This window comes from Lemur catta, chromosome 14 (genome assembly GCF_020740605.2).
Source record: "Lemur catta isolate mLemCat1 chromosome 14, mLemCat1.pri, whole genome shotgun sequence".
Classification (NCBI taxonomy): domain Eukaryota; kingdom Metazoa; phylum Chordata; class Mammalia; order Primates; family Lemuridae; genus Lemur; species Lemur catta.
Genome location: NC_059141.1, coordinates 56,676,563 through 56,699,890, shown reverse-complemented (window position 1 = coordinate 56,699,890; position 23,328 = coordinate 56,676,563). Strand labels below are relative to the sequence as shown.

General features: G+C 51.3%; 1 protein-coding gene across 1 annotated transcript in view; it reads left to right on the top strand.

The window, feature by feature from the left end:
- ANTXRL (ANTXR like) overlaps positions 1 to 23,328 on the top strand; it is a 51,477-nt gene that overhangs the window by 2,834 nt on the left and 25,315 nt on the right. The window contains exons 2-13 of the mRNA XM_045569012.1: positions 2,223 to 2,294; positions 3,489 to 3,560; positions 5,452 to 5,533; positions 5,637 to 5,670; positions 6,630 to 6,709; positions 6,785 to 6,853; positions 7,213 to 7,293; positions 7,386 to 7,446; positions 10,839 to 10,937; positions 20,297 to 20,366; positions 20,947 to 21,028; positions 22,639 to 22,719. Coding sequence (XP_045424968.1) covers positions 2,223 to 2,294; positions 3,489 to 3,560; positions 5,452 to 5,533; positions 5,637 to 5,670; positions 6,630 to 6,709; positions 6,785 to 6,853; positions 7,213 to 7,293; positions 7,386 to 7,446; positions 10,839 to 10,937; positions 20,297 to 20,366; positions 20,947 to 21,028; positions 22,639 to 22,719 — 883 coding nt within the window. The remainder of the gene's footprint in view (positions 1 to 2,222; positions 2,295 to 3,488; positions 3,561 to 5,451; positions 5,534 to 5,636; positions 5,671 to 6,629; positions 6,710 to 6,784; positions 6,854 to 7,212; positions 7,294 to 7,385; positions 7,447 to 10,838; positions 10,938 to 20,296; positions 20,367 to 20,946; positions 21,029 to 22,638; positions 22,720 to 23,328) is intronic.

Here is a 23,328-nt window from a genome sequence, read left to right as displayed (position 1 = left end):
ATTTGCCTAGTGTAAGTATCTCTTGTAATTGGAATTATACAATATTTGGCCTTTTGTGTCTGGCTGATTTCACTTAACATGATGTTTTCAAGATTCGTCTGTGTTGTAGCATCTATCAGAATTTCATTTCTTTTATGGCTGAGTAATATTCCACTGTACATGATACACCACATTTTTATAATCTTGTTTCTACCGTTTGGCTATTGTGAATAACACTGCCGTGAACACTGACATACATCTATTTGTTTGAGTCCCTGCTGTCACTTCTTTTGGGAACATTCCTAGGAATGGGATTAATGATCATCTGGCTGTGTTTAGCCTTCTGAGGAACTTCTGAACTGTTTCCCACAGTGGATGCACTGCTTTACATTCCTACCATCAAAGTACAATGGGTCCAATTTCTTCACAGTGTCTTCAACACTTGTTATTTTCCAGTTTTTTTTATAATAGTCATCCCAATGGGTACAGAGTGCTATCTCAGGGTAGCTTTGATTTGCACTTCTTCAATGACTAGTGATGTTGCATCTTTCCTTTTGAGCATATGTGCTCATTGGCCATTTGTATATCTTCTTTGGAGAAATGTCTTTTGCCCATTTTTTGTTCCACATTTTTGTTTGTTGTTTCTTTTTTGTTCTTGGTGTAAGAGTTCTTTGTATATTCTGGATATTAATTCCCTGGCAGATGCCTGATTTGCAAATGCTGTCTCCCGCTCTGCAGGTGTGTCTCACTCTCTCTGTAGTGTCTGTTGATGCACAAAAGTTTTTAATTTGGATGAAGTCCAATTTTTCTATTTTTTCTTTTGTTGCCTGTGGTTATGGTGTCATATCAAAAAAAAAATCATTAGTAAATCCAATGTTACGGCTTTCCCCTTTAGTTTCTACTAAGAGTTTAAAAGTTTTAGGCCAGGCGTGGTGGCTTACGCCTGTAATCCTAGCAATCTGGGAGGCCAAGGCGGGAGGATTGTTTGAGCTCAGGAGTTCGAGACCAGCCTGAGCAAGAGCAAGACCCCGTCTCTACTAAAATTAGAAAGAAATTATACAGACAGCTAAAAATATATATAGAAAAATTAGCCAGGCATGGTGGCGCATGCCTGTAGTCCCAGCTACTCAGGAGGCTGAGGCAGGAGGATTGCTTGAGCCCAGGTTGCTGTGAGCTAGGCTGACGCCACGGCACTCTAGCCCAGGCAACAGAATGAGACTGTCTCAAATTAAAAAAAAAAAAAAAGTTTTAGGCTTTATATTTAGGACTTTGGTTCATTTTGAGTTGATTTCTGTGATGATGTAGCAAACAGTCCAACTTCGTTCTTTCACATGCAGACATCAAGTTTTCTCAGCACCATTGGTTGAAACTACAGTCCTTTTGCACACTGATTACTCGAAGGACAATGATGGAAAGTCAATGGAGCATAGATGTGAGGGTTTATTTCCGGGCCCTCTATTCTGTTCATTGGTGCATGTGACAGTACTTGTTACAGTACCACACAGTTCTGATTACTGTAGCTTTGTAATAAATTCTGAAATCAGGAAATGTGAGTTCACCAGCTCTGTTATCTTTTTTGAGATTTTTTGTTTATATGGCTATTTAAGGTCCCTTGTGATTCCATATGAAATTTAGGATAGATTTTCTGTTTCTGCAAGAAAATACTGTTGTGATTTTGATACAGATTACATTGTCATCCAAACAATATTATGTCTTCCAATTCATAAACATGTAATATCTTTTAATTTATTTGTGTCTTTAAATTCTTTCAGCAATGTCCTATAGTTTTCAGTATACATTTTTTTTTTTGTCTCTTAGGTTAAATTTATTCTTAAATATTTTCTTCTGTTTGATGCTTTTGTAAATGGAATTTGTTTCTTAATTTAGGTTTGGATTATTTATTAGGGCCTTTTCCAGTCAAATAATCCTCACCCATTTCTTGTCCACACAGCCCCACATAGCTTGACCGGCTATCCTGGTTAGCCACCAAATGTCCCTCATCCCAGGGAGCTCCTCAGTCTCAGGAAGGCAGGTCTGGACCATCACGTTAGGCAGACCACTCAACGGATGGAAGTCCCCACCCAGGATGACAGGGGTGATCACTGAGGGTGTGCCCAGCCCTCAGCTGTGTTGGGGTGGGGACGGGCTTGGTAAAGAGCCTGCTGTGTGGCTGGGGACAGCAGAAACTCTGCCACCTGGTGGCAGCACGTCATCACTCTGACTTATGTCTTGTCTGTTTTCAGGTCGGGCAGCGTGAACAACAACTGGGGTGACCTTTATGGGTTTGTGGAGGACACTGTGAAGCGGCTCCAAAAGTACGATCTCCATGCTGCCGTCTCCTCTGCGCTGCAGGGAGCTTTCCCTCCGGCAGGCAGAGGGCGCATCTGATTAGATGTGGTGGGCAGGGGAGTCCCTCGTCGGGGGCACAGAGCCCGGGCTGGCATTCCGAAGCAGGAGCAGGCCAGCGCCCACTGGTTCCATCGGGTCTCGGCAGCCTTGGCCGGCCCCTGCCTACGGGCCAGGGCCAACTGCAGAGGCCACCGCCTGCCCTCGAGGACCTCGCAGGCCGGGGAGGGAAGTTAGGCAGACCAGTGGCTCAGTAACAACCCTGGGTACACCGTGCTGAGGGCCCAAGGAAAGGGACAAAGAAGTTGCCAAGGAAGGTTAAAGGAAACAGAGAATTCCTAGGGACAAAGCCAAGGATGGCTTCCCAGGGGATGTGGAACTTTGCACTGGGTCTTGTAGGCTGGAAAAGACACAGCAGCAGGAGCCATGCAGGTGACCTGTGGTGCAGTGAGGGGTCTGGCTTGGCTGGGGCCTGGGACCAACTCAGGGGAGGGCTGGAGCCTGAGGCTGGGCAGGTCAGCTTGGGGTCAGGGACGTAAGGGCTCGTGGTGCCAGCCCAGGGCCTCTGATTCCTGCTGGGAGCCACAGGGAGCCAGAGAAGGGGAGTGACATCATCAGGGTTGTGCTCCAGGGAGAAAAGTCTGATAACTGTGGGTGACGTGGGTGGTGACAAGAGCAGGAGTCGTGGGGAGCTCAGTGGAGACCTGTGGCAGCAGCTTCTCTGAGGGCCACCGGGGGTCAGCGGGCAGGAAGGCAGTGGTCAGGGGAGGACAGGGAGGAGATGTGCGTGGCTGCCAAGAGGGAGGATGATTTCTCCGAGATGGGGTGAAGAGATGAGGAGTTTCCCAGTAGAAAGGAGGCCAGTGGGCGGGAGGCCCTCGTGGAGGCATGGGTCGTGTGGGTGCATGTGTGCATCTGGGTGCTGGGAGTGTGGGGACAGAGCAGGACGCTGTCCTGACGCTCTCTCCTGGGGGCCCCACACCTCCATAGGCCTCAGATTCCTTCACTAATTCACCTGGCCTCCCTGCGTCCCACACGGGCCCCAGCGCAGAAGAGCTGGGGTGGGGAGCAGGGGGTTGGTGCTCACCCGCTCCCGGGCAGCTCACTGATGCCCACTGGGGCCTGTGCCTGTGGCTTCTCACCGGCACCTATTTCCTCCTCAGCCAATATCTGAAAATGTCCTTGATCACCTACTCCACTTACGGTGAAACCATTATGCCACTCACCGCAGACAGGTAAGAGTCTTTGACTTTGAACTTCCCAAGGGAGTCCTGGTAGGCTGGGCTGCAGGGAGCTCCAGACAGCTGAGGGGTTCCCCAAGACTACAGTGGAGAACCTTCCAGTGAACAGGGTGAGTTGGCCAGGGCGTCCCTCAGTGTGCACCCTGACGCTAGCTCCGGCTCCCCCGTGCCCTCTGACCCCTGGCTGCACTGGACCTGCAGAGTCCTGTGCCCCAGAGTTCTCGGCCTCCCACCCTCTGTCCCTGCCCTCCCTCTGTCCTGCCTCCTCCCCTGGGCGGTGGCTGTGAGGATCCCCGGGCCCAGGGGGCTGGTGTGTGGGTCCTGGCGAACACGGCCTGTGCTGGGCACTGCTCTGTGCCTGTCCCTCTCTGCCCTGGCCAGTGGGGACAGGAGACAGGGTCTGAGCCCAGGGCAGTGCTGGGAAATTTAGTGCAGGGGAGCTTGGTCCTGGGTGCGTCCTGACAGGGGAGCCCATGGGTGGATCCAGAGCCCCAGGCCAGGCTGGGGTGCTAGAACGAGGCAGGACAAGCAAGTATCCAGGGGCCTGGAAGGTCCCAGTAGGGGACCCTGGCCTGGGGGTGGGTGTCCTGAGGATTCCAGATATGCTAGGAGCTGAAGGATCCCTTGAGAGGCCCATATGTGGAGCTGGGTGCAGAGTGGGTGCAGCACAGAAGGGAGGTGAGGACGCTGAGCACTGGATGGGTGCCCAGGCCCCTAGGGCAGCTTCGAGGGGAGTAGGGAGGGGGTGGGACTCCGAGGGCTGGGCGAGGCTTGGGGGGGTGTCCTGTGCTGTGGGTTTGGGAGAGAGACCTGAGTGGGCCTGAGGGGGAAGAATCAAGGACGAGAGGAAGGACCCTGGCTGGTGGCCAGAGAGCAGTGGGAGCTGGGCTGGGCAGAGCCCGGTGTGGCCTCCCTTGGGGCATGGCAGGGCCCGGCCTCCCCCCTGGGCTGGGTGGGGCAGGGCTCGCAGAGCTGCCCCCTTGGCGGGTCTCTGCCTGCAGCATGGGGAGACCCTCAGAGTCCACGCTCTGCTCAGCCTTGCTGTGCTGCCTCAGCCCGTCACATTGCATTAGCCTGACCCTGGGCTCCCCTCACCTGTCCCAGTCCTGCCACCAGAACCAGCTCCACCTGCCCCAACCCGTCCTGTCCGCTCTAATAGCGGATGACAGGCCTCATCCCAGAGCCAGCCTGGGGATCAGCTCAGCTGCCCACACGCACAGCCTTCGGGGTGCTCTCCCCGCCTCTGGTCTTTGTGCGTCAGGAGCACAGGCAGCCAAGGGGCCCGAGGGCGCTGAGTAAGATTTGCTGCTTCCTTGGCAGGATGAAGGGGAAGGGGAGATGGAGTCAGGCCAGGGGTCTGAGGCCGTGGGGGATGGGTGCAGGCCTGGGGGCTTAGCAGGTGACCTTTCCCACGCTCAGCCTTTTCAAGTGAAAGATACATGGCCAACCTAAGGGTCCCTGGGGACAGGGTTAGGTTAGAGCGGGGGTTAGGATGGCCGGCCCCATTGCCAGGCCCTGACTGGCAGTTACACATCTCTGGGTTAGGGTTAGGGTTAGGGTTTGGGTCAGGGTTCGGAAAGCTTGTCCATTGGGAGGGCCTGGCTCACAGCTGCACGTCCCTGGGAAGCTCTGACACTCACCGTGAATGGTCCCCTTGGTGATGTCCCCGAGGCCTGAGTGCTTTGAGACAGGGAGGAGCTCAAAAGGCCGTGAAATCTGCTGTCCAAGTCACAGTGAGAATGGGCAGATCACAGTACTTGCCTGGTCCCCTACCCTGTCCAACTGGGTCTGCACAGTAGACAATGGCTCTGGCATAGGTTGGGAGCTGGTTTTTAGCAGTCAACTCTGTCTACTTCAACCTCCCTTTGTTAATTTTTTTTTTCAGTGAACAAATAAGGAAAGGTCTTGCAAAACTTGAGAAGGTGGTTCCTGAAGGACACACATTCATGCAAGAAGGATTTAAAAGGGTATAGACCCCTAGATCTCAGAGAGTCTATGCTAGTTTACAAGGTCTTACCGTTACTGGGTTCACCTCACCGTCCATCCCCATATTTCTTCATTTCCTTGCAGGCAAATGAGCAGATGGAACAAGCCAATGCCGGACGTAAGTGCCTGCTCTCTGCATGGTGGTCAGGGACAGGGCACAGACCGGGGCCTCAGGGAGGTCTGTGTGGAGACCCCTGTGGCTGGTGGAGCACGTGGCGCCCCTGCTCTGAGCTCCAGGCTCCTTCCTGTGCAGGGAGCGTGGCCAGTCCCGGGTGCCCTGAGAACTCCCGAGCTCAGGCGTGTGTCCCTTCCCGGTTCTGAGTAAACAGGCGGTGTGGCCCTGCAGTGGGGCCGGGGGAGAAGGAAAGGAGGAAGCCGGGGGCCCTGCGAGAACAGCCGCTTCCCCTCGCTGGCACCTTTGTCCTTCTCCCGTCCAGTGTCCCCTCCAGCTGACTTGCATCCCACGACTGTGTCTCAGATGGTGCAAAAGGCCATGCAGGGCGCAGCCGACCCCTGTCCGTCCACTGTGGGGCTGCAGCTCCTGTTGGGAGGGAGGCGCCTGCTGGAGAAGGGGTCGGGGCCCTGCCTGGTGCAGCTGACCTGGAGTCCTGACCCACGGGGCCCAGCACTGCCAGCAGCAGGCCCGCAGGCTCTGCCGGAGCAGGACTCGCCCCCACAAAACCCCCTGAGCCTGCTTTTCACAGCAGGGTCTGGCTCACCTCCTCTGCTCATGGCCCGGGCTTCTGCTTGTGGGGTTGTGGCCAGACTGCCCTTCAGGCAGAGGGGTACAGTGTGGCAGGTGGGAGAGGTCAGGCAGCCTGCTGGGAAGGCTCTGAACCACCTCCGTCCCCATCTGTAAAATGGGTCCTGGGCTGAGGCCCTTGTCACTCTGGGAGTCTCTGGGTGGTGGGTGCTGGGGTCTGCGCAGCCTCTGCCCAGGAGGATGAGCTGCGGGGAGCACCCGGCCAAGTCCTGAAGTGTCAGTGCTGTGACCCTGGCAGCCTGGGGCAGTCCTGGCGCTTCTGGAGGTCACTCTGGTGCCTTAGCCGACCAGGCCACTGCTTGCCTCCCCTGCAGCCGACAAGGTTCCCAGCATGATTATCGCTATAACTGATGGGACGCTGGTGGAACAAGCATTTCAGGAGACCTTGAAGGAAGTGAGTACAGTTCATCATTACTGGCATTTGCTCTCCGTATTTGCTGATTTATACTCAGTGATTTCTTCCTCTTAGGCTGACAAGTCTCGGAGGATGGGGGCAACTGTTTACACTGTGGGTGTGGCCGATTTCAGCAAACGGCAGGTAATTCAGAGCAGGTAACCACATGCCAGTCTTGAGCCCTGTTGGGGAAATGTGTCACAGGCAGCTTTCTCACGGCTACCCAAAAGATGCCCTTGTAATCCTTCCCAAGGGATTTGGGCCAACCGATGGCCGCTGCAGAACTGACTAGCAGCAACATGTTTTGCTCATCCTCCCACAGCGAGGGGAGGGTGAAAAGCTCTGCACTCCCTGAGAGTGCTGGCAGAGCCAGGGGCCGGCCCTCAGAGTCAGCCATCCTACTGTCCCCATGGCATGAGGTCAAGACACTGTCTCCTGGGCCTGGGGACCCGCAGCATCCTCAGCCCTGGCTGGCAGGTCCAAGCCCCCGCCTCTCTCTGTAGATAACAGCAATTGCAGACAGTAAAGCCCACATGTTTGCAGTGGACAATGGCTTCAAAGCCCTGAGATCCATCGTTGGACCGGTGAGGAGGACGACTGGGAGTGGGGCGTGGCCGGGCACCAGTGCCGCGAGCCTCACACCTCTACACTGGTCCCCCCCCTCCCTCTGTTCCAGCTCACTAAAAGTGTCTGCACTCAAGTCACATCTGTGAAGCCTTCCACGGTGTGTGCAGGAGGTAAGAGCTCCGGAGTCACTGCTGTGGACTGACAGGTGTGTGTGGGGGGCATGGCTTTGCATGCTGTGTGTATGGTTTGTATGTATTTGTGTGGTATGATAGGAGGGAGGGTATGCATGGGGAGAGTGTGAGTATGCTGTGTATGGATGCAGCATGTGTGGCATGTGTGGGAAAGTGTGTGGTGTGTGCACATGTGCATGTGTGGGAAAGTGTGTGGTGTGTGCACGTGTGCATGGGTGGGAAAGTGTGTGATGTGTGCACGTGTGCATGTGTAGGAAAGTGTGTGGTGTGTGCACGTGTGCATGGGTGGGAAAGTGTGTGGTGTGTGCACGTGTGCATAGGTGGGAATGTGTGTGGTGTGTGCACGTGTGCATGTGTGGGAAAGTGTGTGGTGTGTGCACGTGTGCATGTGCAACACAGAAACAGACGAGAGCAGCAGGGCCCGTCCCAGAAGCCCAGGCTGCTGCGGGACCTGGAGCGTCTCTGTCATTCACCACATCAACGACATGGGGGAGAGAAACCAGGCACTTGTCTCAATGGGTGAAGAAAAGGGATCAGCACAGTCCAACGTCTTCAGCACACTAGGAACAGGAGGGACCCGCGCGGCCTGACAAAGGCATCACACAGGCACCAGGGCTCACAGCCCCCAGTGGTTACACCCAGGGCCTGTCCCTGAGGTCTGGAAAGTGACAAGGACACCCTCTCCCCAGCTGAGGCCCCTGCACCAGTGTGGGGAGGACGTCCTGTGTGGTGTAAGGTGGCGACATCCTGTGTGCTGAGCTCTGTGGGTGCAGGTGGGGCCCCCACACCGCGGGGTGTTTGTACGACTGCGGCTGCCCTGGGCGACCTTCCTCTGTGGGGACAGCACTCAGCTGGGTGCAGCTGGGTCCAGACCAGCCGCAGGCTCTGGCCTCAGTGTTCCTGACTGGAAGGCGTGCTTGCACTAGGCTGTGGGCACAGACACACCATGCTCAAGTGCGAGCTCTGCACCCGTGGGCACGCAACCTGGAGCAATTGCCAAACGCCTGCCAGCTCCAGCGGAGCCTCCCGCGAGCAGAGATGCTGCCGCCAGGTGTGTCGTGAGATGTACAGGCCGTGTGCTGTGCAGAGGCTGGCGCAGGACTGGCAGCTGGTAGGGCCCGAGAAGCAGTAGCTGGTGCTGATATTTCCCTCACTGGTCCTGGGCTCTGGTCCCCGTCCCTGTGCCGTGCAAAGGGTGGGGGCCGGGCAGGAGCTGCAGTGCTGGTGGGTAGAGAGACCTCCTGCCCCGAAGGGTCTCTGCCTGCTGCTCCTGCTGTAAAGCAGCCTGGCCGTGCAACCGGCCTGACAGCTGCAGCCCCTCATGTCCCCTGGACACACACAGGCCGTGGCTTCGGAGCAGCCCTGTCAAGGCCTAGGTGATGATGTGAGTTGTCACTCCTCCCTCCCAGCAGCTGAGTCAAGCTGACAGGTGCCCTCTGCCCACCGGCTCAGCACACTGCCTCTGCCTGCATGGCCAGTGGTCCCAGCCCTGACTTGTCAAAAGCTTTATGCAAAGCTGCCCTGCACAGGGGGACAGTCCCGTGGAGGGAAAGCCCAAGGCAGCATTCTAACCCCACATGAAGTAGAATGGGCTGTTGCACCAGGGAGCCCTGAGAACCAAAGAGTGTGCCAGGGAGCCTAGGAAGGGAGGCCAGGGAGCCTAGGAAGGGAGGCCAGGGGAGGGCAGGCCATCCCGGCTCCAGCACTCAGCCTCTGGGCCCGCACCCAGCATGGCAGAGGCCTCCGCTGGCCTCCCTGCCTCAGGCCTGGCCTCCAGCCCAGCCTCCGCACAGGGCCCGAGGGTCTGAGCTGACCATTTCCCTCACCCCAGCCTGGCTGGGGTGTCTGAGGCCTCTTGGCAGGGCCACCAGGCCCTCCAGGGTCCAGTCTGTGTTCTGGGCCCCCGCTGTGCAGAGGCGGGGCTGAGGGGTCCCAGGCTTTCTGCAAGCCCTTGCTCAGCTTAGGGGCTGAGCCCACCCCTCCCTTGAGGCCCCCCTCACAGGACACCTCACCCTGGAAACCTTCCCTGGTTGACGGGCCCTCTGACTTCTTGCAGCCCTTAGTGTAGGTCTGACCCTCTCATATGTCGAGGCTCCACGTGGCTCAGGCTCCACCAAAGGCAGGGTCCAGGCCATTGGTTGGGTCCCCATGGGGCCAGGCAGGCACCATGAGCAAGAGGAAGGCCAGGCCCAGCCAGGACAGTGTCAGATGTCCTTGTGGGGCCTTAGAGTGAGGGTGGCCCTGGGAGCTCCCCCATCTGAGGAGGGTTGTGCCCCTGGGCCCCAACCAGTGGTTGACAGGGAGGAACACAAACCCATGGATGCCTGCTGTTCCCATTTTCCAAAAGAGCTAGAAATCTGCATTGTTAGGGAAAATGTTCTGGCTTTCAACGTGCGCTCCCATTTCTGAAGACACCTGAAAGCCCGACAGAGCATGTCAGTAGGCCAGCTCTGCCCACGGCCAGAGGCTCTGCAGACTGTCCTGTGAGGCATGGTGCTGCAGGAAGACTGGACGCAGGGGCCAGAGGCAGTGCTCCTTGGGGACCACCTGGCGTGCCTCGGGCCTCATCAGGGACGGGAATGAGCCAGCCCTGGCCGGGCAGAGGCCAGTGCACTCAAGCAGCCTGGAGTCCCGCGGGAGCCCGGGCGGACAGCGCTCTCACTGCCTCCCTGTTTCCCTGTGGGGCCTGCCTCAGGGACAGGAGCCCCTGTGGGGAAGAAGTGCTTGCTGAACTCCAGGGTGGCGGGGTGCGGTATGGCAGGCCAGGAAGAGGCAGGGGATGAGGAATCACCTGTAGGTCTCTGGAACCCCAGCTAAGACAGCACTTGTTCTGTGATGGGCTCTCCTGAGCAGCGTCCTGGGTGCCTCACTTGTCACACCTGAGTCCTGGCCCTGCCCCTGGGGTCCCCAGCCTGCCACAGGCACACAGAAAGACAGAAGGATAGACCTCACATGGGCAGCAGCCCAGCAGACATCAGGCCCGGTGCCCAGCTCAGGCAGGAGACAGGGTGTCTTCAGCGGCCTTGTCCCAGCTCCTCTCATGCCTTACAAGAGGGAGGGCCTGGCTGAGGGCGCACCGGGGGACCCCAGGGTGGGGAAGCCCCGGCTGAGTCAGCCCCTGTGCAGGTGCCTTTCACAGACTTCTTGGGCCAGGGAGGGTGGCGAGAGGGCCAGCCGCCTCCTCATGGACCCTCAGTGACACCAGAGGAGGACTTGGCCTGGGGGACACACAGATGTTGGTTGAGACACAGCTTCTTCCTTGTCGGAGCCGCTGGTGGTCTGGTACGGGGTGGACTGCCAGGCAGGGCAGGCTGGGAGTGCACACAGCCCTCCACTCTCCCTCACTCAGACTTCTGCCTGCTGCCCTGCAGAATCCTACGAAGTGGTTATTCATGGAACTGGCTTCCAGAATACGAAGGGGCAGGACCAAGTTATCTGCAGATTCAAGTTTGGTCAAGACAAAGTTGTCGGTAAGTTGTCCCCTTGGTACCTCTGAGTCACACATTTCCCACACAACGCTGCCTGCCCCCACAGCCAGCCAAGCCTCCAGCACTTGCTGCCGGTTCCCTGTGGACACTGGGGGTGACAGCAGTCAGGACAGGTGGAAGGAGGACCTGGCTGAAAGCCCGGCCACCTCTCCCTTCATCTGCAGAATCAGAGAGGAATAAATCCCCCAGGGCCACAAGAGAGTCCCAGATCAGGGCTGTCTCCCAGCGAGGCTGGGTTGGGGGCTGGGTCTGCCTCACAGCCGCATCTGCCCACCCTGTTCCCAGCTCTCCCTCCCCTTGAGCACTGAGGACCCCAAGGCTGTGTGTCTGCTCCTGCGTAGTGGCGGCAGCCCGGGATCTGGGCCTGGCCAGGTGCACCAGTAGCTTGCCCGGGACCGGTATTACTGTGGATTGAGAGAGGATGCCAGCCACCAGGCCTGGGCCCTGGAACCCTGGCTCAGGCACACGTTGTATGTGTCACCTCGACCAGAGGAGTGTTCTGTTCTGAGACTCTTGTTTTCTCTACTGTGAAATGGAGCCAATACAGTGGTTGCAGTAGGCACCATTGCAGGCATCGAGCAGTTGGAAGGGCTTAATACTTTTTAAAAAATCTCCTATAATTTGGCAACTATCAGGCATGAGGGGTACTTCTACAACAGGGCAGTGGCCTGAGGAGGCACACAGTGCAGCGGTGGCTGAGGTGGGAGTGCTGCCCACAAGTGTCTGGGGCACAGCTGGACTTCCGGCACCCCCCTCAGCCTTCTCACCTGGCCCCTTGATACACTCATGGGATCTGATTAAATTATGTTCCATGACGTTTTATTCCAGGGCCGTCTACTGACCCCAGAATGACCCCTGTCCCCCAGGAGGCTTGTTGGCCATCTCCCCTCCTGTCCATGAGTGCAGAGAATGGGGCAGGGGCTGTCATTGCCACATGCTCACTCGGCAGAGCCTGTGGATGGTCTCATGGAATTAGGTTTTCACTGGAATGTACTTTCTCAGGAGTGGCTTAAGGACTGAGCAACCCCTTCCTACAGAGTAACATTTACTGAGCACTTCTTGTATCAGACACTGTGCCCAGTGCCCTACACACATTGTCTCCATGAATTCCCAAAACAGCCTTAGTGTAACGTTTTTGTATGAGTCAACCTAAATAACAAACAGAGAAAGGCTCTCTAAAAGAAAACTTCATTCAGGAATAGAGCATTGCAGTGGGAATGAAACATGCATGCCATAATCAACTATGCACGCATTCAGGGAGATAGAGAAAGAGGTTTTTAGAGTAAAAATGAGGAGGGTTACCAAAATTTTTGAGCTCATCATTCTTGTCTACAAAGATCGATAACATGGGTGACACCAATGTGGTGTTGAACAGGCAGTTGCTGGGCCCATGTCCTTGCAGAAGTATTTTTTGTGTAAGGTTTGCAATGGGCTTTGTGCAAGCTTGTGGTTTTTGCAAAAATTTTTGTGATGGTTTTGTTACTAGGTATGCAAGCATGAGAACCCTCTCTGCATAGACTCCCTCAGCTCAATTTGTCAGGTTTTTTGTTTTTGTTTTTTAACACGTATGACTCCATTTTGATTCTGACAACTTTCCTATTTCTCCCTTTTGATTAAAAGCTTTCTCTGGCAGCATCACTGCTCAATTATCCCGTGTCTAGGATTTGATTATCCTTCAGTGCTGGGATGGACCTGTCCTGGTGCTGGTCTTGTCCCATGTTGGAGGGAATGACTGGCAACTCGGAGTCAGTGTCAAACTCTCCTAGCTACATTTGGGCACCAAGGGAGGTTGTAGAGAGTGACTCTCAGGCTAAATCTACCTAGAGTCCAATATTAAGTTCAATTTTGTCTGACTCATAGTCTTTTTCTATTATCTCAAAGTGCTGGGCCAGCATTATTCTGTTACAAGTTGTACTTCTGCAAAAATTTAATGAGTAACATAGGGAAAGTTTTAAAAAGGGAAAATACAAAGTTAACTTATATTCTCAGTGTGTGTACTAGTTTCGAACCATGAACCTAGGCTTAAAGACAACCAATTGAATGAATCAAATGAGCACGGGGAATTAGGTAAGATCTGTTGTAATCATGTGGACTGGTTTCTTATTTGGTTTATATGAGTCTCAACTGTGCCATAGGAATTTATCCAGGTAGAGCATGTAGTATTAGCAATAGCACAGATATTTGCTTAGTTAACCAATGGATACCAAAGTATCTCTTAGGTCAGGTTCTGTTGAAGTTACAAACAAAAGGCACTGGTTGTGAAATTTCAATTACAACATCAACCTGCTTAGTAAAAAAAAGGCAGTATTAAGGAATGTAAGAGTCTGATTATGATGTGGAGTCTTGTTCTGATGTCTTGAGAAAAGCTGTCTACGGTGGAAAAGGTCCACTTATTCTGGTTTGGAGTTTATCTCTGATTATGGCCTAAGGTGGTTCGGTGAACTTTTATTATGGCCCATACATCAGGCACGAGGGCTCTTAAGATTGATCCAGTTTCAGCTTAGAGGGCTTTAGGAACAGTTTTTCATTTTTAGTAATGCCACGGAAGAAGGTTAGATTGGAGGACTACAGAAGAGTTCAGGATCTAGTCTAGCCTCTAGGTAGATAAGGACTTCAAAACAATGCACAGGGCTATACAACATAATAACAGGTATATTATAGATTTTTTGAGGAAACATAACTTTTTATCTTTACACTGATTCCATAAGGATCTCAGATTTAAAACCCCTTGAGGCTAGAAATCCCGATGAAGGCAGACTTTAGATTTTACCTACAGGCTTAAGGTGCCTGTCCTGGGCCTGCCAGGAAGTGACAATTTTTACTTACTCACTGTCAGGCTAGAAACCCTTGACTCTAGGCATTTTATGTACATTCTCAAATATAACATTTCAGGAAAATCCTTAGTAATATAACCAATGTCTCAATTGTATCCTGTTATAAAAAAGAGCAGGTGTTTATTGAACTTATACAAATAACCATAGTGTTACGAAAATTAAGAATACTCATAAACATTTTCCACATTCTGGAAGAACCAAGTACAGAAAAAGCAAAAGCTTCCATTTTTGTCCACAGAAGTACACTTTACCAAACTGTTGTAAACTACACATAGCTTAAGAGAGAAAATTTCCTTAAATCGGAAAAAAAGAACATTTAAGTAAAGAACCAAGAATGTTTTAAATAAAAGTCATAAAAACATCATCTTCATCTGTTACTCAATCTCAGGTAATTAATTTTGGTTCTTCTGGGTCTTGATTAGCATTTTCATGAACTCGTTAGTTTCCTTATCAGAGTTCTGGAAATTTTTAATTAGCCCATTGATCTTAAAGTTATCACAAAATCTGCCTTCAAGACTACTTATTAGAGTTTTTTCCATGAAAATTAATTTTGGGCTACAGCTGTTAGAGAATAGAATTCAAAACAAAAACTGTGGATGACAAAAACTTAAAATAGCCACAGTTAAAAGTCTGATGAAAGTTCACAATTGACAAGGATATTTAGTTATGTCTATTAGATGCAAGTTTTTAAGATGTCCACCAGAATCTTGACTGACAGCACCATCTCAGGACCGTCAGACCTTTATAAATTTCACACAATCTTTAGAATACTCACATCAATAACAGCAATGCAAACAAAACTTTAAAAAAGACGTGACTTAACAACGAAAATTATGATTGATAATATATTAAATGTTTATTAATTTATATAATTTCAAAACATTCAAGTAAATAACATGCCCATAAATATAACTAAGAGATCTAGCCTTGCTTGTCATTTGACAATGCTTGTCATATAATTTACCGAATAAGCCTAATCATTTAATATCTCTACGAGATGAAAAATAGGTTCCTTGAGGTTCTCCAGGGGCCCAACTGGAAATCTCAATGTTAATTCTAGTTCAAAAGACTCAGTTTAGGATTTTTATCCTGGAGAAGGCTGCCAAAGATTTCAAAAGGTTCAAAACACTTGCTCAAAATAGAACCACAGGTTACTGTGAAATAATGGTTATTCATTTAATCAGAGGGATAATTAAAAGACTTCAAAAGCAATACAGAAAGTTACATGAATTTAAAAACCTTAACCCTTCCGAAGCTCAGGTTTTCTTAAGTAATCAAAAGCCTAATAAAGACAGAGGAAGTTATCTTTATAAAACATAACTCTGTTGGTTTTCTTAGGTCAGTTACCAAAAAGGTAAAGCAAAACCTCTTGCAGCATAATTACTTCTCCTTATGGGAAGCCTGTTTAGATAACCTCGAAGTTGAACCTGCTGAAACGGTACTTAAATTTCATCAGATGTGTGAAGACCGTGTCCAAGGTTATGAGCAAACTCCCAAATTGTAGAGGAATGTAAACAAGAAAATTAGTACCTTGAGCGGGGGAAGACAGGGCTCTGAGAAAAAGTAAAAGAATGTAAAGTTTCCTGGTTACATGGAACAATTCAGACAAATCAAGAAAAGCTGAGAGTACAAAATCAAGTCATGCTGGAGGAAAACGTTGCCTTTCTAGGCCTTCAGGATAAACATTACAAGGCTGGGCAGGGTGTCTCACACTTGTAATCCTAGCACTTTGGGAGGCCAAGGTAGGTAGACTCCTTGAGGCCAGAAGTTTGAGAACAGCCTGAGCAAGGGCAAAACCCTGTCTCTACAAAAAATAGAAAAATTACCTGGATGTGGTGGTATGTACCTGTAGTCCCAGCTACTCGGGAGGCTGAGGAAGGAGGATCACTTGAGCCCAGGAGTTTGAGGTTGCAGTGAGCTGTGATGATGCCACTGCACTCTAGCCAGGCAATAGAGTGAGACCCTATTTCAAAAAAATAAAATAAAAAATAAACATTACAGTGCCAGGCCATAAAAGCAGAGTTAAAACTGGATGAAAACATTATAGGAGGTGATGAAAGGTTGGAGGAGAGAGTTATCATCCCAGCCGACCAAAAAGATAGACCTGCTCAACGGAAGACAGGAGCGCTGAAGAACAGAACGCACGACCTGGGAATCATGTGAGATGCGAATCTGAAAAACTTCAAGAGGAAAACTCTCCCTCAAGACATGAAATGACCATGCTGAATGAAAAAGATAGCATTTTTAACCTGAAATTAGGGAAATAAAATGGATCTCAGGAAGAAATGTGCCAGAAATAGAAACTGTCTTCAGTTTAGAAGGTGGCTATTAAACAGATTTCAGAATTCAAAATCAAAACCTCTTCCAGTGTAACTAAGAGCAAATCAGTATTTCAAGAAAATCTTGTTCTAACGTAGGAGACCAATGTTTTTAGTACTGTAACATTGTATTTTTAATATCGAATCTCAATCTCTAGAAAGACTTATAAACACTTCCCTTATAAATATTGCCAACTTAATTACATCCTTTTTTTTTTCATAAATTCACCCTTGAAGAACATTATCATGACTTTACACAAATCTTTGACAATGTGTTGGGACTTTCTGTTTTGTCCTATACTTTCTCTTTTTTACTGGTCATTTCATTTTAGGACAAAAATTTACCACACAAGATTCTTGATAATACAAAATGATTCTCTTCTTTTTAAACTTCCTTACCAAAAATACATCTTCATACCCATAACTTTCTATACATCTCTCTCTCTCACTTATTGGTTCTTTTCTATCTTTTTTTTTTTTGTTCTGAATCTATATTTTGAAACAACCTTTAAATACCCATTGAATTACACAAAATTATTCTTTTTTCTGAGGAAAAAACCATTTTGATGCCTTTTTGATAATTTTATTCATCAAAAACAGCTTATTTTTTGGCATACTTTATGTACAGAATCATGTATATTACTTAGAATTTTATTCCTTAGTAACCTCCATTTTTAGTAAGCAATTTTGAACTCCGTCATACATTAGTATTTTATAGATGAGAACCATTTCCTAATTTTAAAACATGTTTCCCCATAATATAATTTTTATGTATTTTAATAGACACAAATATATTTAGTCTTTTTATGAAAAGCCAGGAACAAACTTATATTTATGTTCAGCAATTTGTTTTAGTTTTTAAAACCCTTATTTGGAAATGACTTAGACATTTAATAAGTATTATTAATTAAATTTAACATAACTTTAAGATTTCAAATTACGTGGAAAGTTTATTTATAAGTGTTTATCTCATTGACATTTACCTGATTGATTTTTAACAATTTACCTAGATTACCTACGAAAACTGAGATATTAGACAAAGCTAGAGCCCTTCCAAGTAATTTCCCTGTCAACCATTTTTACAGCCTGCGAATATCAGGTGTTTACCTAAGGAAGAACTTTAAAGTTAAATGTATGGGTATTTCGCTGACAGAAGATACAGATAGTTTCATTAAATCAACAATATTAAATTAGTCTTACTTATCAAAGAATTACATGAACAAAGATCATTCTATTTTTAGGCTGAGTTTTATAACTTTTGTGTCAAACCCTGACACCTTAAAATATTTAGTAAATATAAAAATGTCTGACCAGTAAACCCAGGCAAAAATGTATGCTGGCAATTTTGAGGACATTTTTATTTTTATTTTCCCAATAATTTTAAAACCAGCTTATTTATTAAAGATATACTTAAGTGAACTAAAGAGCATTATATATATAATTACTATATATTTTATGTGAGTACTCATTAATTTAAGCCAATCTAAATAGAATTACTTAAGGGATTTCTGGCTATGTCAGATTTTACCACGCAGATACAACATACAACATAATACATGTACAAATGCATAAACACACCTAAACATATGTACACATAAATAAAGATCTATGGCTTTCACTTTAGAATGTTAGTCATGAGACGGTGAAACATACTAACTCACCAGTTAATAAAAGACAGTTGGATCCAAATTATATTTCTGACAAAATTAAGACTTGTTTACTTGGCTAAATTTCATTTGCCCTGATCAGTAATGTAATGAAGGCTGTTCACCAAAATTTTGGGCAAAGCAGTTTCCATAGCAGTTTTATTTTTAAAAACCTCTTTCAGGCCGGGCACGGTGGCTCACACCTGTAATCCTAGCACTCTGGGAGGCTGAGGCGGGCAGATCACTTGAGGTCAGGAGTTGGAGACCAGCCTGAGCAAGAGTGAGACCCTATCTCTACTAAAAATAGAAACAAATTACCTGGCCAACTAAAAATATATATAGAAAAAATTAGCTGGGCATGGTGGCGCATGCCTGTAGTCCCAGCTACTCGGGAGGCTGAGGCAGGAGAGTTGCTTGAGCCCAGAATTTGAGGCCTCAGTGAGCTATGATGATGCCACTACACCAGGGCTACAGAGAGAGACTCTGTCTCAAAATAAAATAAATAAATAAATAAATAAAAAGAAAGAAAGAAAACAACATTTATTCAGGAATAGAGCATTGCAATGGCAATACACATGCCATAGTAAACTATGTGCATATTCAGAAAGGAAAAGAAAGTTAAATGTTTTTAAAGGAAAAACGAGAAGAATTACTTTAATTGTTTTGAAGTCATTGCCCTTGAATAAAAAGATAAATAACAAGGGTGATGCCAGTCCAAGTTTAGATAGGCAGTTGCGGGGCAGGTGTCCCTGTCAGTGTCTTCTGCCTCCCTGAGATGACAGTGCTGGGGCGGTTGGGGCCCAGGCTACCTCCAGAAAGGGCATTCGGACACTTCCTCTGCGGGTGTGCTGGTCCCCATCCCGGAGACTGCCAGTCTTTCTCTACATGCGTGGGCCACCACCAAGCTCTCACGCAGGAGCCCATGCTGCAGTCCTGGGCGCCTCTGCAAACAAACACTCTGCTGCTGATTGGTGGCTTAGAAAAACAAGTTTATTTTTCAAAAAATTGAAAACACATTTTAAACCTATTCTGTTAGGAAGGGGTTGCCTGCGAATGTCCCTGGACGGTTGGCCCACCGCTGGGCATCCCCCCCACCGCTGAGACAGCAGAGCTCCCTCCCTGCCCTCTGACCCAAGCCCTGGGGTGCAGGCCAGGGGGGGCCTCACTCTGTCCTGCACCTGTGCTCTGGGGTCAGTAGGTGCAGAGCTGCGAGGCTGGCCTCTGGGAAGCACAGACTGTGGCCGCTCGGGCCCTGGGAAGCCCAAGTCATGAGGAAAGCCAGGGACAGGACCTTCTCCCAGAATCTCAGCTCTCAGAACCCCTGGGCCCTCCCAGGCCATTCATTCCCCCAGAGGTGAAGCCTGGGACCTGGGAGCAAAACCAGCAGGGGGCGCTGCTCGGCCCTGGCCTTTACACAGGTCAGCAGGCAGCAAAGGGTGTGGGCTCAGGAGGGACAAGGCTTCACCTCTACAGGTCATGGGATCTCCTGAGCCTCCCCAGCTCCCACGAGAACACATAAATACCATAAAAATTGGAAAATGAAAACACACATAAAAAACCCTATTCCCTCCTCAGCTTCCCCATCTCAGTAAATGGCATCAGCACCTACCTGGTCACTCTGGTAGGAAACCTGAATGCCATCCTGGGTTCCTCTTAGCCTCCTGCGCACGTGCAGTCCCCCTGCAAGTCCTGCTGCCTGTGTGTCCAGAATACACCCTGATCTGCCCAGCCCCCGACAGACTCATTGCATAGGAGCAAAGCCCCAGGTCCCTCCCAGGGCCCACCAGGCCCAGCCGCCTCTCCTGGGTCACCTCTTTCCTTCCTCGACAAGCTCAGCCAGTCAGCGCCCCAGGGCCTTGGCACGTGCCACTGTCACAGCCCAGAGCACTCTTCTCTCAGATCTTTCCCAGCTGGCTCCTCATCCTTGGGGTCCCAGCTCAAAAGTCACCTCCTCAGAGAGAATTTGTTTTTCATGGAAACTTTGAATAGTATAAAAAGGAGTGAGAATTCTGTAATGGACTCGAAGCTCCCGTCACCTACTGTCGGTCGATATCCACCCACACCATCCGGTTTCCCTGGGACCCTCACCACAGAGTCTTTTGAAGCAAATCGCTGACATCACATCATTTCATGTGTAAATATTTCAGTTTCTCTAAAACAGAAATTGTGTCTCTAAAACATAGAAGAGTTCACCTGTAATGAAGCACCTGCCCCTCCCCTCCGTCCCCTCTCCCTGCTGCTCAGGCACAGCACTTGGCACTCTCTGCCCTGTGTTTTGCTCATTGTTTTTGTTTTCTTTTCTGTCTCCCTTGCAGTCCCTAAAAGGTAAGTCCCTTGAGAGCAGGGACTCTGCCTGCCTCGCTCCTGTCAAACCCCACAGCTCTGCACAGGGCCTGGGGCATCCTGGGTGCTCAGCAGGGGTCTCTGCACAGGGATGGCAGAGAGGAGAAGCTGGTGACAGCCCAAAGTGTCAGCTCTGCCTGCCGAAGGCAGGTGGGGGAGGGGCACAATATTGACATCCTTCTCATGTCATTGCCTTTTAGATGAAAAACCGATCAGTATGGACAAGACTACCATCACTTGCCCTGGACCAAAGATAGAAAATGCTGGAGAGTGAGTGCCCCTGGTAGGGGACCTAGTGGGCAGGGGATCCTGTGGTCAGCACTTGCCACCATGACGTGTACAGAATGTGGGATGCCCCCTCTGCTGGGGCAGCACGTGTCTCTCTGTGGGTGGGTTAATGGCACCCTCCTCACCTGTCCTTGTTGCGGCCCCCAAGGTGTTCAGGGATATGTGGTGGCCCAGAGGCTACTGAGGAAGGCAGGATGCAGCATACAATGTGCTCGAAGAATGGTGCCTTTGCTCCAAGTCACTTTTTGATCTCAGCCAGCACACAGTATAAATACAGAAGAGTTGGGATAGTGACACCAAGCAGCCCTCCCTGGTCACATAGCCCATGTTCACAATGGCATCAGACCCCATGCAGGGCCTCTCCCTGCCTGACCCATACACCCTTGGCCTTCAGTGCTGAGGTTGACCTCAGAGTGCTTGGGGACCGTGACTCTCTGGGCGCCTGAATGCCGGACGTTCAGTGTCATTACCATGAGGAGAGCTGTGGATGATGGTTTGAGCCAAGGGCAAGAACTGCATCTCTCAGGGCTGGTTCTCACTGTCTGCCCTTTCTGTGCATCAGAAAGGTCTCTGTTGAAGTCAGCCTGGACAATGGCAACATCTTCCACTCGAGCGAGGAGGCCAGCTACACCACCACCAGCTGCGTGAGTAACGGAGTGGGCTGGACGCCTGCAGGGACTGTCTAGAGAGGTTGCGCTGGAAAGAGCCCATGCTGGGGAAGCTAAAAAGAACAGATGGTTTCCAGGTGTTCTCAGAGAGTAGCTTGAGCTCACAGGCCCTGGAGCGGCTCCATCCTGGCTTCCACCTGGAGCAGGAGTGGGGCTGGGAGGCTGGCTGCTAGGAGCCAGAGTCTAGGACTTCTAGGGCGCCCGGGCCTCCACGGGGGCGTCCCAGGCACAGGGCGTTGGGAGGATTCCACTGGCTGCAGTCAGGGTGTGTGTGACTGAGTTGGTGCCCCCACTGCCAACCTGGCCCACTCATGACTCCCGGCCCCCAAACCTGCCTGGTGAATACCTGGTGACCACCTGCTGTCGCTGTGTAGGGGCCTCAGCTCATTTCTGCCTCTCCTGCTTTCTCGGGCTCCTGAGCTGTCCCTCTGCTCACCCTCTGACCCCTGCAGTGTGTCCCCTGCCTTGGAGGGGAAGCTGTCAGGTGTGTGGGCTGGGCTCAGCGCAGGAAGGGGCTCCTGGGCACGAAGGCGCTGCCTGCTTGTCAGAGCTCCACGTGACTTGTGCACCTGGCCCAGGGCAGCATGACAGGAGGATGTGCCTGGGGCTGGGAGGGAGGCCTGAGCCTACCTGCACTGCCCTGTGCCCAGTCCCAGCTGGCGAGGACCCAGCAGAGCTGACAGTCCTCCCTCTGGGCCTGCCTTCACTTGTCCCTGCACATCCACGTGCAGATCAGCAGATGGAGCACACATGGGCCATGGGGAATCCGGGCGCTGGCAGCCCGGTGACGCCAGGCACGTGTAGGCAGGACCTGGGGAGCAGCCCTGGGGCTCCACCCAGCCAGCGGCCCCCGGCCTCAGCCTAGAGGGGCCTCTCCTTCAGCAGCCTGTGCCGGCACAGGCCCTGTCTCCCCTGTCCCCTCGGACTCAGGGGAGGACTGGGCAGCCTGTGTTCCCACGGGTGCAGCCCAGGCTCCCTTTATGGGGAAGAACACCCAGGAAAATAGTTCCCATTGCTCACGCCCCACAGGGACCTGGCCCCGAGTTAGCACTCTCTGACCTCTCTACACCTCTTACCTGCCCACCAGGGGGGACGCTCCTTTCCTCTGTACAGTTGTGGACACTGAGGCTCAGAGCCATGAGTCCGTGTGCCCAAGGTGGCAGAGCCCGGCCATGGGGAGAGAGACTTGGGGGAGGTGCATGGGGTCATCTGCCCCTGCTCATGGCCTGCACCTCTCCTGGCCACAGCCTCTGCCCCTCACCCCTCTGCGACTGTAGGTCCTGTGGTCCTCACCTCAGCCCTGTGCTGTCAGCCAAGGTGTGCAGCGAGGCTGGCTTTGTCAGACCGGGGAGTGTCCCGGGCCTTCTGGGCAGAGCCTTTGAGCAGAGCCAGAGGTGGGGCCTGCAGGTCTCTGGGGACCAGCCCCAGCTCCTGCCCCGCTGTGGCTCCTTGAGGTGGGGCTGTCTGGGGATAAAGGAGAGGGGCAGATGGGTGGGCAATTGGTGGGGAAGAGGCCACGCAGGCCCTCCCCAGCTGCTGACATTAGCCTTATCTGCTGCATTGTCGGTGATGTTCGCCTCCCCCAGTTTTCCCGACTCTGGTACTGGCTTATTCCGCTCCTGCTGCTGCCACTGCTGTGCGGGCTCTGCTATCTGTGCTTCAGGAAGGTGCGTGCTCCCTGCCCGCCAGCCCTGGGGCCCCCAAACAGGCCCAGCCTCTGAGGAACACGAACATGCGACGGCCCTACGATCCTGCCTTTGGGCAGGTTCCCTTCGGCTCCAAGCTCATCACCTGAGCCAGGGGAGGGCAGTTTCTGTCCCCACATTAGCAGGCCACAGAGAGCCTGAACTTCCGCCAGGCCTCAGCCCCAGCTTGCCACAGATGGTGGCCCAGGATGCCCTGGACATGGGGCCAAGACCTGCCCTGGTCCTGAGAGAAGTGACCCCAGCACCTGGAACAGGGCTGCCTCACACAAGGCCGTCTTCTGGAAGCCCCAGGTGGAAAACGGGCCAGGAGGGGGCTCCCTGTTGAGGGAGGAAGGGAGGTTCCCACATGAAGCACTGATGGCTCCGAAGGTCCCGGGAGAGAGAGAGACCTGAGAAGTCGCATTGCCTAGAAGTTTTGAGTGGGCTTATATATGTTTTTTAGAGTTGGGGGATGGGGGTTTCTTTGGCATGAAGAGTTTTGGTGCGAACAGTGAGGAATTTCTTTGTTGCAGTTTTAGGGCGGGTATTGAGAAATAGGAGGGGCTGGTGGTATGTGTGGACTCCAGGAAC